At 39.2% G+C, this 13,931-nt stretch overlaps 5 protein-coding genes across 9 annotated transcripts; 2 read left to right on the forward strand and 3 right to left on the reverse strand.

The window, feature by feature from the left end:
* The first annotated feature begins 81 nt into the window (after window positions 1-81).
* Window positions 82-5,613, forward strand: sirt4 (sirtuin 4). Of its 2 annotated transcripts, none has more exons than XM_084062300.1 (4): window positions 82-125; window positions 1,669-2,156; window positions 3,082-3,376; window positions 3,629-5,613. In XM_084062300.1, exons 2-4 carry the CDS (start codon window positions 1,669-1,671, stop codon window positions 3,779-3,781), a joined length of 936 nt encoding a protein of 311 aa, XP_083918426.1. In that variant the 5' UTR covers window positions 82-125; the 3' UTR covers window positions 3,782-5,613. The 2 variants fall into 2 exon arrangements, with proteins under 2 accessions (XP_083918426.1, XP_083918425.1); XM_084062299.1 differs by having other exon boundaries at window positions 84-223.
* Window positions 5,614-5,719: 106 nt separating this feature from the next.
* cUnh1orf74 (chromosome Un C1orf74 homolog) lies at window positions 5,720-6,618 on the reverse strand. Its single transcript, XM_084062301.1, has one exon. The coding sequence runs from the start codon at window positions 6,582-6,584 to the stop codon at window positions 5,760-5,762; it is 825 nt and encodes a 274-aa protein (XP_083918427.1). The 5' UTR covers window positions 6,585-6,618; the 3' UTR covers window positions 5,720-5,759.
* On the reverse strand, window positions 5,921-8,490 carry tomm6 (translocase of outer mitochondrial membrane 6 homolog (yeast)). 2 transcript variants are annotated; one of them, XR_014601140.1, is made up of 4 exons: window positions 8,310-8,490; window positions 7,324-7,445; window positions 6,824-6,891; window positions 5,921-6,034 (listed from the first exon to the last, which is right to left on the reverse strand). XR_014601140.1 is itself a non-coding variant. In XM_084062311.1 (3 exons), the coding sequence occupies exons 1-2, from the start codon at window positions 8,417-8,419 to the stop codon at window positions 7,349-7,351; spliced, it is 207 nt and encodes a 68-aa protein (XP_083918437.1). In that variant the 5' UTR covers window positions 8,420-8,490; the 3' UTR covers window positions 6,760-6,891; window positions 7,324-7,348. The 2 variants fall into 2 exon arrangements, 1 of the variants encoding a protein (XP_083918437.1); XM_084062311.1 differs by lacking the exon at window positions 5,921-6,034 and having other exon boundaries at window positions 6,760-6,891.
* Window positions 8,491-9,039: 549 nt separating this feature from the next.
* On the forward strand, window positions 9,040-10,600 carry uqcc2 (ubiquinol-cytochrome c reductase complex assembly factor 2). The gene is made up of 4 exons (XM_084062310.1): window positions 9,040-9,199; window positions 9,926-10,000; window positions 10,210-10,276; window positions 10,416-10,600. Exons 1-4 carry the CDS (start codon window positions 9,062-9,064, stop codon window positions 10,535-10,537), a joined length of 402 nt encoding a protein of 133 aa, XP_083918436.1. The 5' UTR covers window positions 9,040-9,061; the 3' UTR covers window positions 10,538-10,600.
* Window positions 10,398-13,078, reverse strand: tspo (translocator protein). 3 transcript variants are annotated; one of them, XM_084062307.1, is made up of 5 exons: window positions 12,856-13,078; window positions 12,101-12,278; window positions 11,836-11,974; window positions 11,534-11,703; window positions 10,398-10,523 (listed from the first exon to the last, which is right to left on the reverse strand). In XM_084062307.1, exons 2-5 carry the CDS (start codon window positions 12,274-12,276, stop codon window positions 10,487-10,489), a joined length of 522 nt encoding a protein of 173 aa, XP_083918433.1. In that variant the 5' UTR covers window positions 12,277-12,278; window positions 12,856-13,078; the 3' UTR covers window positions 10,398-10,486. The 3 variants fall into 3 exon arrangements, with proteins under 3 accessions (XP_083918433.1, XP_083918435.1, XP_083918434.1); XM_084062309.1 differs by having other exon boundaries at window positions 11,531-11,703; window positions 12,856-13,075; XM_084062308.1 differs by having other exon boundaries at window positions 12,878-12,887.
* Between the last annotated feature and the right edge of the window lie 853 nt (window positions 13,079-13,931).

Here is a 13,931-nt window from a genome sequence, read left to right on the forward strand (position 1 = left end):
TAACTGACTTTTATAAAATAACCTTGCGTTGCTTTTCTTCTTGTGTAACTGGTGTTACACTTAAATCGGCCACATCCGGTTCTCACTGTCGCTCGAAGGCAGCTCAGGCATCCTTTTTCAGTGTGGTAAATAAAGGCATTACTTTTTCACTTTAAAGTTTATATTTACCTTCTGATATGCTATTATAGAATTAGCAACTTCAGCACGGTGTTGTGACAATAAGGTACCATTTACAATTCATACAGATATGTTAGCTAGCTTTGACGACGTGTGGCTTTGAACTGTTCCTGTAACGTTAGTTTCTTGTGACTCAAAATCCTAACATGATTTCCTTTTATAGATTGTAGTTAGCTAAATATAACGACTTAACTAGACTAAACGTTACTATGTTGTGTTGCTGTCAGGAATATTTCATAGATCCACAGTAGTTTTCTCTCTAAAATTGATTGATTGAATACTTTATTAGCAGTTTGCAAAAAAAAGCACAGGAAGTACAGTTAAAACATGTTTTTAAACTGAAATTATATGTACAAGTTGAGCTTAAATGCATTAGAAATATGCAGAAGCAGAATATGTATGTGTTTGTAAATTTGGGATAGGACTGTGCTTGAGTCTTGCCTTCACAAACATCACTGCGAAGGATATGTCTATGTAATATATTGTGTGTGTGTGTGTGTGTGTGTGTGTGTGTGTGTGTGTGTGTGTGTGTGTGTGTGTGTGTGTTTATATACTCTATGTGTGTGTGTTTATATAATTATTTCTTTGTATACACAGTCTTATGTGTACAGTATGATTGTATATAATTGTTTTTGTGTATTTGGCTGATGTAATGACATGATTACTATTTATCATGACACATCTTTTATGTTTCTTTCACATACCTTGTACATGCCATTTCTCATGGATTATAGGCTACACCATATGGAGAAATGTGACCTTATAAAATAAGAGTGGTAGGCCTAGTCCAATACATCTGTTTGACCGATATATTGTGCATATCGGTGCATTTTGTACCATGGTATCAGACTAAGTTGCCACGATACATATCTGTATAGTGTTAGTTTGTTTCTAAATAGATAACTAAATAACTATGCACACTGTTAATAAAGTTGTTAATTATCTGGAGTAATAAATGAATAAATCACATATTTTGAATGTATTCAAAAGAACATGTCAAGCATTGATCGATTGATTGAATACTTTATTAGCAGTTTGCAAAAAAAAAGCACATGAAAGTACAGTTCAATACAAGGTCTGCTAAGAGGATTTTAAACCCAAGAAAGCCTATGGCTTGTTTTCATTGGGGAATTTGGGGTCGTTCGCACTCAATTCATCGAAACATTAATGACAGACAAATATACACTACTATGCCAAACATATAAACAGTTTGAAAACAAAAACAAAAATATGTACAGTAAACAGTTTGAGGGGGAGGAGCTCTAAAATAGGGGAAACAAAACATTCCTGTCTATAATGAAAGGAATGTGCACCGACAGTGGAATCAGATGCCTTTTAGGTTACAGAGTCCACTACATAAATGATGGGTATCAGAATCTATCAGGCCCTCCTGTTCCCCCAAATATCGGAATCAGTATTGGCCTTGACAAGTCCATTTGGGATGACTGCTATAAAATAACCCACAGATTTTGTATGTGTCTTGACATATAGATGCGACTGCCATGGTGGAGGCCCTCTGTGCTTTGTACAGCACCGGGAAAAAGTTCATCCACAGTTCCTGTGAGACTGATGAATTTCGTGCCTGCCAGCAGCACCATTGATGCACATGCCGTCGAACGGCTGCAAACCTTTGTATCCCGTGCCACAAGACTCTTTGTCGTGAGTGGTGCAGGTATGTCTACAGAGTCCGGAATTCCTGATTATCGCTCAGAGGGAGTCGGACTGTATGCCCGCACTGATCGACGCCCCATGCAGCATATGGAATTCGTTCGTAGTGCCAAATCTCGTCAGCGCTACTGGGCAAGGAACTACATGGGGTGGCCACAGTTCTCCTCCCACCAGCCGAACTCTGCACACAAGTCACTGCAGCACTGGGAGGAGAGGGGAAAGTTGCACTGGCTTGTCACTCAGAATGTAGATGCCCTTCATTCCAAAGCAGGACAAAAAAGACTCACTGAACTTCATGGGTGTACACACAGGTATGGCTGCATTGTCTTACACACATATATCAACAGGGATTCCGCAAGACTAGTGCAGTCTAGGCGCACCACAGAGAATGAATTGGTCAGCACCGAGACTAAACATCAGAAGGATATACCACTATGGAACTGTATTATGTAATATTGACTGTTGCCACTTGCCATACTGTAAATATAAAATAGGAAGAAAAGATTTGGCTTACAGTGTAAGGACATACACATGTTTTACCTGCATGTGTGCAAAACACGTGCATGCATACATCACCCATACACGTCCTTTTTGTACACAGGGCTATTCTCCCTTCACTCCCCCCAAGGGCTTCCTGCAGGAAACCCTTGATCAAGTCAAGTTGACAATTCAGCTATAATTTAAAATGTAGGTCTACATAATCCCCTATTTAATGACCTCTTAGATTCAGTTTTTATTGTTATAGACTGGGGGGAAAAAAGAAAAAGAAATCTGCATTCCAGAGCTTGCATTAGGCTACAACAAACAACGTGTAATGCATTTTGGCTAAACAATGGAGCCCAATCTTCCAAGCTGTTCCTATGTAAAAAAAAATACCCCATATATTTGTTTGGAGGCAGTTCTCGCTAATTATAGCGGGAGTTTATATTGATTTAGTTATAACAAAGAGCAAACCTCGACAGTGTGGTCAATAGTATTGTCAATGGGTACACCTAAATCAAACTTACCCACCATAAATTGGATTAGCTGCAGCAGGTGTGATTTACCCTGTTATGACACGTTTATGAATAGGGTCCATTGTAATAAAAGCTGCACACATGACTAGAATTCCTCCTATATTATTAGACTGATGGTGTAAAAATAAATAAAATGCCAAATAAAGTATTTAGTCATACAGTAGGAGCTGCAGGTTAACAAATTATAATCACAATTAATTGTATGCATATCTGTCCTTAGGGTGATGTGTCTAGGCTGCGGTGCTATCTCACCAAGGGAGGAGCTCCAGAGGAGATTCTCAGCACTGAACCCTGGTTGGACAGCACAGGCAGGGGGCGTGGCTCCAGACGGTGACGTCTTCTTGGAGGATGAGCATGTCCTCCACTTCAGAGTTCCTTCCTGCCAGGACTGTGGAGGGACACTGAAGCCCGAAGTTACATTTTTCGGAGACACTGTAAACAAGGCAACGGTGCAATTTGTGCACGAAAGATTGCAAGAATCAGACGCAGTGCTGGTTACAGGGTCCTCGGTGCAGGTAGGGTTTACTGAGATGTCTTTCATTACAAACTGTTATGTATTTATTGCCACATACGATTCATGTGTTGATATTTTCACCTAATGTGCTTCCGTTTTAATTGTGATGATGAACATCTCACTTTGGAACAAAACTATTTTAATGTTAAGGCATTGTTTAGGTCTCTGGACATTGTAAATGACTTAAATTAAATGAAAACACAGATACAGTTCATGATTGACTTATTGACTATGCTCCTCTCTCTTTCCCTAGGTTTATTCAGGATACAGATTCTTACTGGCAGCTAATGATAGGAAACTCCCAATTGCCATTTTGAACATTGGGGCCACGAGGGCAGATCATCTGGCAGAACTGAAAGTGAGTGCCCGCTGTGGTGAAGTGCTATCAATCATTCAGCCTCGCTGACTTTGGAGTTTGGACAGTATTGCCCACCAGTTCACAGTCGCTCCACAGACTGTCAATGATACCTCAAAGTCAAGTAGATAGAGATGTTATCGACTTGATTTAACTTAAAGGTTTTAACTTTATTTGTATAGTTTTACACCTACAATAATTTCATCTACATTTGAGATGCATAAAATGACACTAATCATTTAAAACTGCAGTTTTTACAAAATGATATTAAAACTTTGGGAAAATTGGCATTTAAATGTCAGAACTTTTGTTGTTAAACTAAACATACTCCCCAGCCCCCATCATACATGATATCCTTTAAGGGTCAATCTCAGGGCCTCTTCTGTTTTCTTTATTTATGCTTTACTTTGGGACTATTTTACAGACATGTAGCATACCTTATCAAATGCTGATGACAGTTGTATTTACTGCTCACACCTTTCTTCCATGAATAACCTTTTTTATTAACTTTGAAGACATTAAATGTTGGATGGCTACAAACGTTCTCCGGCTAAACAAAAACAAATTCCATCACCTAACCAATGCATTGGCCTCCCAGAACTCCAGAGTGCACCCATTTTGGGCACACAATGCACACAAAAATCTGTCCAGTGCAACAAGAAATGTTCATTGGTTGCACCAGTGCACCGAAGCAGTTTTTATCAGTTAAGAACCATAGCAAAGGCCCGGACAGCTGGCGTAGCAGTCCGGGCACCTAGGCTGACAGCGTGTTGCGGGTTTGAGCCCTGATCCCGACGACCTGCGTGTCACTCCCCATTTCCTGTCAGTCTACTGTATACTATCAAATCAAATAAAGGCTCAAGATCAAAGAGAAAAAGAACCATAGCAAATTTTAAGCCAGTTCTAACACACAAGGACCTGGAAAAGGTCATCCATGCTTTTATTACCTCTCGGCTGGACTATTGTAACTGTATTTGTGGCTGAGTCCACTTTCTGCAGTCTGATGATGGTACTAAATTCAGCTGCTAGACTTTTAACTGGAACAAATTAAGAAGAACACATAACCCCGTTCTTGGCCCAACTGCATTGGCTACCAGTGAAATATCAAATTGATTTTAAATGTCAACTTTTTGTTTTTAAAGACTTATATGGCCTAGCTCCACAATACATTTCCTGCCCCTAAGTTAGGTCATCCACACAAAATACCTTTTCAGTTCTCCAAATATTCCTTAAAACTAAAGGTCTTTTGCTACCCCCCAACTCAATACTACAATCACCAATCAAAACTACAACCTGAAGTCCAACCTGAAGTCCCACTTCTTCTCTGTTGCTTTTAGCTCAGTCTGAGGGCAATTTATTTTTACAATGACCACTGAATGTAATTCTTTTGGTTGTTTGTTCCACTACCATGTTCTCTGATTTGAGGATTTTAGAATTGTATTATCTATGTTTTTATTATTGTTGGTTTGATTCCAAATTGTGATGTTATTTTTATTGTAAAGCACTTTGGATCAACTTCTGTACTTGTTTTGTTTTCCCTCATCCTCTGCTACTCAAAGGGCATGTTCGTTCTTTGTACTCAATCTTAGGAATCAAATCAGAAGGAATTTCAGTTCTAAATGATTTCATGCCGTAGCTGTTTGACCCTCGGCTCAGTCTGTGTTGAAGTGTCCCTGAGCAATTAACCCCTAATAGCCTAACTTCTCTGGACAGTGTTAAAGATAGTGCTCACTGCTCCTAATTATTAGGATGAGTAAATACAGAAGACACATTTCAGGTCCAAATGTACTTGAAGAAAGAAAAAGCCTGTAACAAAGGGGACACAATGAAATTATATTGTAGTCGCACTGTAATTAGCAAAATAAAACTGTTACAGTAACTTCAGGAAAGATTTTATTCCAGTCCTCAATCTGTATTGACAATAAGTACCCATTCACCTCTTTCACTAAAGAGGGTCTTGGTTAATTTTAAATAAACAACTCATTAAAGTTGTGTTTGAGTCAGTTTAATTGAGTGAGTAAACTTGGAATCATAGACAGACAGAGGGCAATGTGACCACAGATAGGCAAACATTAAGATCACTAAAGGCAGTTTGCTGCTGAAATCTCTCTTTAAGTCGAAGGTTCCATCCGTCCACGTTGCACTGAGTGTCTTTGTGCAGAACTGCTGGAATGCTGAAGGAATACAGCAAAAATTGATGTTCTCCACGGCACGTCTTCCATGTTGCTGAAGCTTTCGTCACCATCAATGGGGTCATTGCCAGGCAGTTCTCAAAGCTTCTGTTCTGGTCAAACCAGTAGGTTGCTGGATATCCCAGTACAATCCCGAAGAGAGAGCACAGGTTCCAATCGTTACATTTTTCCTCAACATAAAGCGGTTTTTCGACTTCAGCTTGTTGCACAAACTGCCTTATTATAATTAACAGTTCTTGTATCATTTTTCTCAAATCGTTATTTACAGGGTCAATGATGCTAGGGTTTTCCAGTGAATGACAGACGTTAATCACAATGAAATGATTGTTTATATTAAGCAACCGTTCTAGATTTGACATTACTATTGCTGGATTAATGATGAGGGCATTGCCACTTAAAGACATTGTGAGAAGAGATTTGGACACAAGCTGGACAGACTGCAGCGAGATCAAATACTCTTGCACTTGCTCTACATCTGCGCCATTACTATCATACAGCAAAGCTGGTTTCAAGCCCATATCCACAGCCAGGACTTGCATAGCCAAGTCCACACTCTGGACAATAGAGAGGGATTTCCTTCGAACAGATAAACATTTGTGAGCAGCAGCGCAAAGGACCTCAGAAGAAGCCATGACAGGATTATAGACCTCATGAGATGACATTATAAATGATATAACATTGATCTCTCTCTAGTTGCAAAGTGCCACAATGTTACATTTTCAGTTTATGAATGATGCTCCTTTGTGAGTTCTAGCAGTTTACATAATTCAATCAAGAGAAAATAAGCTTTAAAATAAATTAAGGTATTTAAATGTAAAATAAGAAACAATTCAAAACCACCGATGACAGTTTAATATGTTGAGTCACGGTAACGAAAAACTAGTGTAATGAGTCCGTTTACATGTTTTCACATTGTTGATATTAAGCATTGATCCTGTGGCTTGTTTCTTCAGTTTTGGTCCACGGCACCTAAAGAGAGAATATTGCCATTTTAATATATATAGGCTTAAAGGCTCTTATTGGTTTGAGATATTTACACACTGGTCAGAGCAATACAAGCCCTTCAAATCATTGTAACTCATTCGGTTATTGTGGAGCAGAAATCCTAGCAGCCTAGCACAGCTATCTTAATATAAAATACTACTCAAAAGGGACTGGTTGTCCGAGTCTAAGACACAGTGGTGTCCAGAAAGAACTTAACCGAGATGTTAACCCTGATGATTAAGAAGAGTGGATCGGAACTGGGTTGTGCTTGTGAGGCCAAATATCCTGACTCTCCGGCTGAGAGCTGGTCAAGGTACTTGAAGATTGAATGAGAATATAGTCTTGCGATGTAATCTCACAGTCTCACAATCTCACAGATGTAATACACAAAACAATGCATCATTTTGGTTATAGTACCTCATGCTGTTGTCTTGGTTGTGTGTTATGCCACAGGCTGCGGAGTCATCAGATCAAAATCGGACAGATTTCTTGCAACCCAAACACCAGCTGCAAATAAACCCAAATTGACCAGTAGGTTCCTATAAAAAAAAAAGGGGGGGGGGGGGTGTAATACATAAATTACATAATTTACTCTGCGTAAGTACACCATTACCCAATTCCAACTGAGTAATGTACTGTGTGTGTGTGTGTGTGTGTGTGTGTGTGTGTGTGTGTGTGTGTGTGTGTGTGTGTGTGTGTGTGTGTGTGTACAGAACTAAGTAGTATATTAGCTCCATAGTAGCTGTAGTTTACAACCCTCGTAGACGTATTTACGATTCTGACGTCTTCGGGGATCACTACTACCCCGCAGGGGTCGTTAACATTTGGGGCTTTGCGGTAAGCACCTTTTATTTTCAATTTGTACATGTTTGGAGTGTCTACGGGGTAAAGTGCAGAAAGTGCTCCCCTCCATGGGACGTGCACCCTACAACTATCGTAGATTGAAGACGTCAGAATCGTAAATACGTCTACGAGGGTTGTAAACTACAGTTAGCTCCATAGCGTTAGAAGGGTAACAGGGGAGGTGGGCACCAATACCATCAACTGGGCACCTTGGACGAGTGGGCACTAGAGACATGTGGGCACCTGGACAAGTGGGCTCTTCGGGGTGTAGATAACTGGGCACTATGAAGAGTGGGCACTATAGGGACATGTGGGCACCTGGACGAGTGGGCACTTAGGGGTGAGTGACTCCAGTCCAAAGAGTGTATATATGTCATGTATGTATGGAATTAATATAATTATCACAGCCATTATATGGTTGCTAGCCATTGACGACGTGACTCCAGAAGAGCATGAGCTCAGAAGCAAGGGCAGAGCTAGCCTGGGTCATGGCGTTGTTGCTATTAGCTAGTCAGTTAGCCAACACGCTAACTATGGGAGAACTGTTCCTGTTCACTCACCTTCTGAAGTCATTCCTGTCTGCTGCGAACTGGCAAGCGGAGGTGATCCATCCCACCACACCGGGTGGTCGCGAAGAACCAGAACCCTTCTTCACAGCCGCTCCGCTCATCTTTCTTTAAATTAATCTAGTCTTGGTCTGACACACGGAACCACGCGGAACAGAAGAACAGCTTTTGGAACGTGAGGGGATCGATTTGGGCGTAGCACAAGCACGGTGCCAGTCTTGCCATGTCCGCTGATTATAAGCGAAGCGACTTAGGGCTTATTTTTCTGTGAAGTTACGGTTGCGGTTTTTTGGGCTTGTTTCTAAAGTGAAGTTGCTTATTTGGGCTTGCTTGCTTCACATTTTTTTAATTATTTTAACCAGTGGTTCTCAAATATTTTCATGTCATGGACGGTCCATGACATTAATTAATTTGGGGGTCCATGATGATGGACCCCCAATTGAATATGTATTTATTTGTCCCTACTCCCTAACCCCCATCTGAAAATGTTTTGTGCCAGGGAGCCAGTACCAGTCAGATTTGTGTTAGAATGTTTCAAAAATCTTCCAAATACCACATTTTATTTCAAGATTTTTTTATGCAGATCTACAAGAGCAGATTGTAGATCGGCTATTTTCAAACCAGGTTTAAAAGTGCTCACGACCTGGTTGCTTATTTCGCTCACAAAATCTGGCAACACTGTACAGTGCACCATAAAGCTCAAACCTAACGTAACCGGCGATACCGTCTGCGTTCAATAACAAATTATGTCTGCCACCAGGTACCGTCGGTTCTTGAAGCTCTGCGAGGAATGGCCACGGGACGAGTCAAAGAAAGGCCGAGATCTAGGCACGTTTCTGAGGCAGAGAGTAGCGCATGCTTTCCGCGAGGGTGAAAACACACAGGTATTGTATGATAGCTTTACCACACTGTAGCTTTACAACATCAAGTTCAACAGTCAATGTTAGCATTAGCCAAGAGGATGAACACAACGCTATCGACCTTGCTGTCAGTGTTTTTTTTGTGAAGAAGCGTTGGTTAGTAGTAACATTTAATGAATGACGTCAATGTATTATTTAGTCTTTAGGACCTGTTTAATTAATTAACCCCCACCTGTTTACTGTACATATATATTTTTCTATTAGTGCTGATGATGTAATGTCTTGATCTATGTAATGAATTGAATACACAGGACCTCAATGGAAACAAGTCCTCAGGACCTTTGTGGGTTATCCATTTAGACCCAAGTTCTGTGTTCTCGTGCTGTTTGCATTTCTGTCTAATAAAGTATTCAATCAAAAATCTATCAAAACAAAAGTTTCAAAAACTAGTTCAGTTGTAATTTTCTCAGCCAAGCCTATCATTCAGAGTAAAGTCATAATATTGACATCTAAGTGGCATTAGTACTATTTAGCATAGTTTGATTGGCAGAAAATGCTACTGGATCCACTTAAACCTGTACAGATTTTAGTTTCGGAGCAGCTCAATAATACTCAGTACATCAGCTCTTAAAATATTTTTTCATACAATGAAAGAATCTGTCACTGTCAAAAATGTACATTTATTGTGACTGTTCAGATGTATGACTTGTCTTCTCCCAATAGCCCTCTGATTTATATTTTATTTTTCAGATCTCAGATCCTGAGAAATGTGACCAAATATATGACAGTTTGGCATGTATCAACAGCAATGTGTACAAAGAACGAGTAAGTATATTTAGATATACATTGCATGAGTGATGTTCTGGTGATCACCAATTTTATGACTATTGATACAACTTATTCACTGATTATCTATCTGAAATCTATGTCCTTGATGTTTGTATTAATGTTGCTTCATCATGTAAATGGAAAGACTTAAAGTCCGTTTCGTATGGTGGTTTAAAATCTCTTCTTCTTTTTTTTACCATGGTCAGTTTCCCCGTGTAAAGGACACAAGCTTTACTGGAGTGACAGTGGAAGAATGTCGATTACTTTTGTCAGGTATGGAGACAGACAACCATGTCGGATTTAGTAGAACAGAAGCAAATATTCATATAAATGTATCCTGGAGAAGAAGAGGCATGGCAACAATTCTGAAGACGATTCCTAGCTCATCTTAATTGTTTGTATCTTTTTACAGGGAGTTTGCAGCAGATGGATGATGAAAAGAAAGGCTTGTGGAAGACATTAATAGATAGATTCTCCACCAAGTCACCAGAAGATGGTCCTGCCACTCCTGAGAAGGCTCCTGAAAATAAATAGCATTTATTATTTTTTCCTCCTGTCATCCTGCATGTTTTAATTAAATAAAAGCGTATTCCTATATATATATATATATATTCCAGAGCTTTTACTATGCAGACAGTTAAAGGTCTTATTTCTTACATTACATGCCTAGTGTTTTGCTTACACCAGGGATGTGGTCAGGATAAAGTAACTTATAGATATAGAACAAAAGGAAAGGGAGGGTGGATGGATGGGAACGTTTCCTGAGTACGAATCAAGTTGTTTGCCATTAATAATGTCCACACACTTGTGTAGGTGAATAGGTAGGTTAAAGATTTGTTATGTTACTGATTTTGTCTTGTAACATTTATACTTTCAAATAGCCAAATATGTTCAACGATAGTCCCAACGTCAGCAGTCCTCATAACCCTGCTAGGAAGACCAGCTGAATGTCTTCTATGTAGACTTTTGCCTTAACTTTTTGAAGAGGTCTCAATTCAAATGGTCAGACTGGTGTCCAGACTACTGAGTCTTCATTCCCAGAGGTTTATAGCAAACAATGGACACATTTGCTATATTCTTCATTATATGAATAAGTTGGCACATTACTACATTATTTGTGGACAAAAGGCAAAAATAATTTATTAAACGAATATAACTTGCACAATTGATTGAATACAAGCACACAAACTGAGTAAATGATTAAATAACAAAAGGGGTGTCAAGATTTTACATATTAACTGCTGAGATATATTAGTGTATATGATGTAATTATCAGTCAATACGACAATGACCACACCTCCAGTCTGTGATATTTGAGCAAGAAGGAGAGTGTTAGAAAAGGAGTCAACGAGTGCTCAGCATAATGTGGAATCTCATTCAAGTCTGTTGGAAGCGCTTTTCAGGTGACAACCTCATGAAGTTTGCTTCATGGGTACTACATGATGTTATTTCATAGTTTTGATGGTTGACCTAGACTCTAGGTCCAAAAACAAGACCTAGACCTTGTTAAAACAAAGTGTTGCCTACTACTCTTCTTTCTTCTCAGGGTTGTTTCTCCATATGTAGTAGTTGAGGGAGGTAGCTAGACACAGCCATGCCAGGTAGGGTGCCATGAGCAGAGTAGCAGTGCGGCTTATGGAATACCAGGACACCATGGTGGCTCCAACAGTTCCAGTTAGACACACGATTTCAACGAGTGCCTAAAAAATGACAGGTAAAGGTTTACTCAACATATAACGGTAAGCACAAAATGTGTGTCGGTTACATTTGTTACACCTCTCAGAATCATACAAGTGCTGGTGTATGTTTTTGAATAATATGTTTAAAGTTACCAGTTTGAGCTTGTGTGCACGAAAGAAGATCGGAGTCCAGGCCCAATTCAGGGCAAGTTGCAGCGCATAAAGTCCCATGGGCAGCAATGCATCCTCAGTGAAACCTCCAAGTTCTTTCCACACGAGATAGGAAGCGTATCTGTATGACAAGTCCAAATCGTGTTGAAGATTTGATCAGCAAAGACTTCACTGGTCTCAAACTGATGGGTGTAAAAAAGTAAAGGAGATATGATTGCCGGTATAATAACTAGATTATGATACTGACCCCATGCCTGTATAGAGACATGTCCATGCCACTGGGAATGCTGCATTTGGTGGGCGCCACGATGGCTTCTCAAGAGTAGGGTACCAGGTCTTGACTTCTTTGCGTGTGATGTAGCCCCCAAATAGCCCTCCAATATGTGGCAGCGCTGTCAGTCCCAGCATTGACAGCCACGTCATGTCTAGAGAGAAGACACACAGAGACATTTTGTAGCTGGTCAGTAAACTGTTAACCACAAACAAAAACAAACAAAAAAAAATATATATATATATATATATATATATATATACACACACACACACACACACACACATGCCCAAAATGAGGATGCCAAGGCAAGTGTCAGCCCAGATCCAAATTAACTTTTGTGACTGCTTGTTTTTATGGATCCCCAGCACATTACATTCTTGAGTTTGAGCTGAACTCTGATTTTTTCTTTGTAATGTGGAATAATTTGTTTGTTTTCTTTGTAATGTGGAATCATTTGTTTGTTTTCTTTGTAATGTGGAATCATTTGTTTGTTTTATTTGTAATGTGGAATCATTTGTTTGTTTTCTTTGTAATGTGGAATCATTTGTTTGTTTTCATCTCGAAAGACATGCTTAGAGTTAAAGAAGGTGAGAACACATTTACTTTTAGTTTTTTGTTTTAGCAATAGGCTATCAGGTGGTAGCTTACTAGCCTACCGATTTAGCAAAATCCTGTGACAAAATTAGGTTACATATTTACATAGTTACATATTTGTTTATTTATCTTACCTTCCACTTGTGTGTAACTTACAGTAGGATCCTGGCTGTAAGACAACAGGGTAGCGGCGCAAACTGTTTGTTTATCTAGCAAAAGTGATGATAACCACACGCACAATGTGTCGGGGGGGTTCTATAGGTTCATATAAATAGGGTCTCCTTATCATTGTAAACGCAGAGTGTTCGAGCCCAGGACACTCCCATTGACGATGGACGAGGTTACTTCACTAACCAGAATAACCCAGAAGACAGACGGACAGTTACACAATATTTACAATAAAAGCATAGGATATATGCATTCAAAGAGGCGTGGCCAAGTGCAAAAAGGAGGAAGTCCACAAGCCCACGTGCACGACTACGAGCCTATGGCACGAGCCCAATAATAACCCTATGGCATTGGCAGCCAACTTCATAACATTGTAGTAGTAGGGTAGGTAACTAGTCCTAATAGTATAGGCACATTTATTTCATTTGACACATTTCCAATGAATGCATAATATAAATAACTAGCAAAAATTGAAGAGGTTGCTAACCATTTAAATAATAATAATAAACTTGATTGCTTGATTGATTGAATACTTTATTAGCAGTTTGCAAAAAAAGTACAGGAATGTACAGTTCAATACAAGGTCAGATAAGAGGATTCAAAATGGTTTCCTTTGTACTCAATTCATAGAGGTAGGCCTATCATAATAGGCTATATACTAGGTATTAATAATACAAAGGTAGTGAGCAGTAATAAGTAATAATAGTGTGTAAAGTGTAGAAATATTTAGGTGCCTGCCAAACAAACTTTACAAATATCAGTTTTGATTGATTGAATACTTTCGACAATACTGTATATAGATATAGAATATAAATGGGAGAATCAATTAGCAACTGGGATATACAGAATATAGCCTACATACATGCAACACAAAGTATAGTGAATAGTGCTAATAATAGTAGTAAATATGATGGTGAACTACAGCAATTCTGAGCTAGATAAAATGTACAATTTGTGCAGGAGATGTGCAAAAAGATTTTTAAAAATGTGTTGGTAAGTGAGTAGGCTATGTAGAGGTTAACAGGTTAAAGCAAGGGTCTTC

Source organism: Gymnoscopelus microlampas (genome assembly GCF_963454915.1).
Source record: "Gymnoscopelus microlampas genome assembly, chromosome: 7".
NCBI classification, from domain to species: Eukaryota; Metazoa; Chordata; class Actinopteri; order Myctophiformes; family Myctophidae; genus Gymnoscopelus; species Gymnoscopelus microlampas.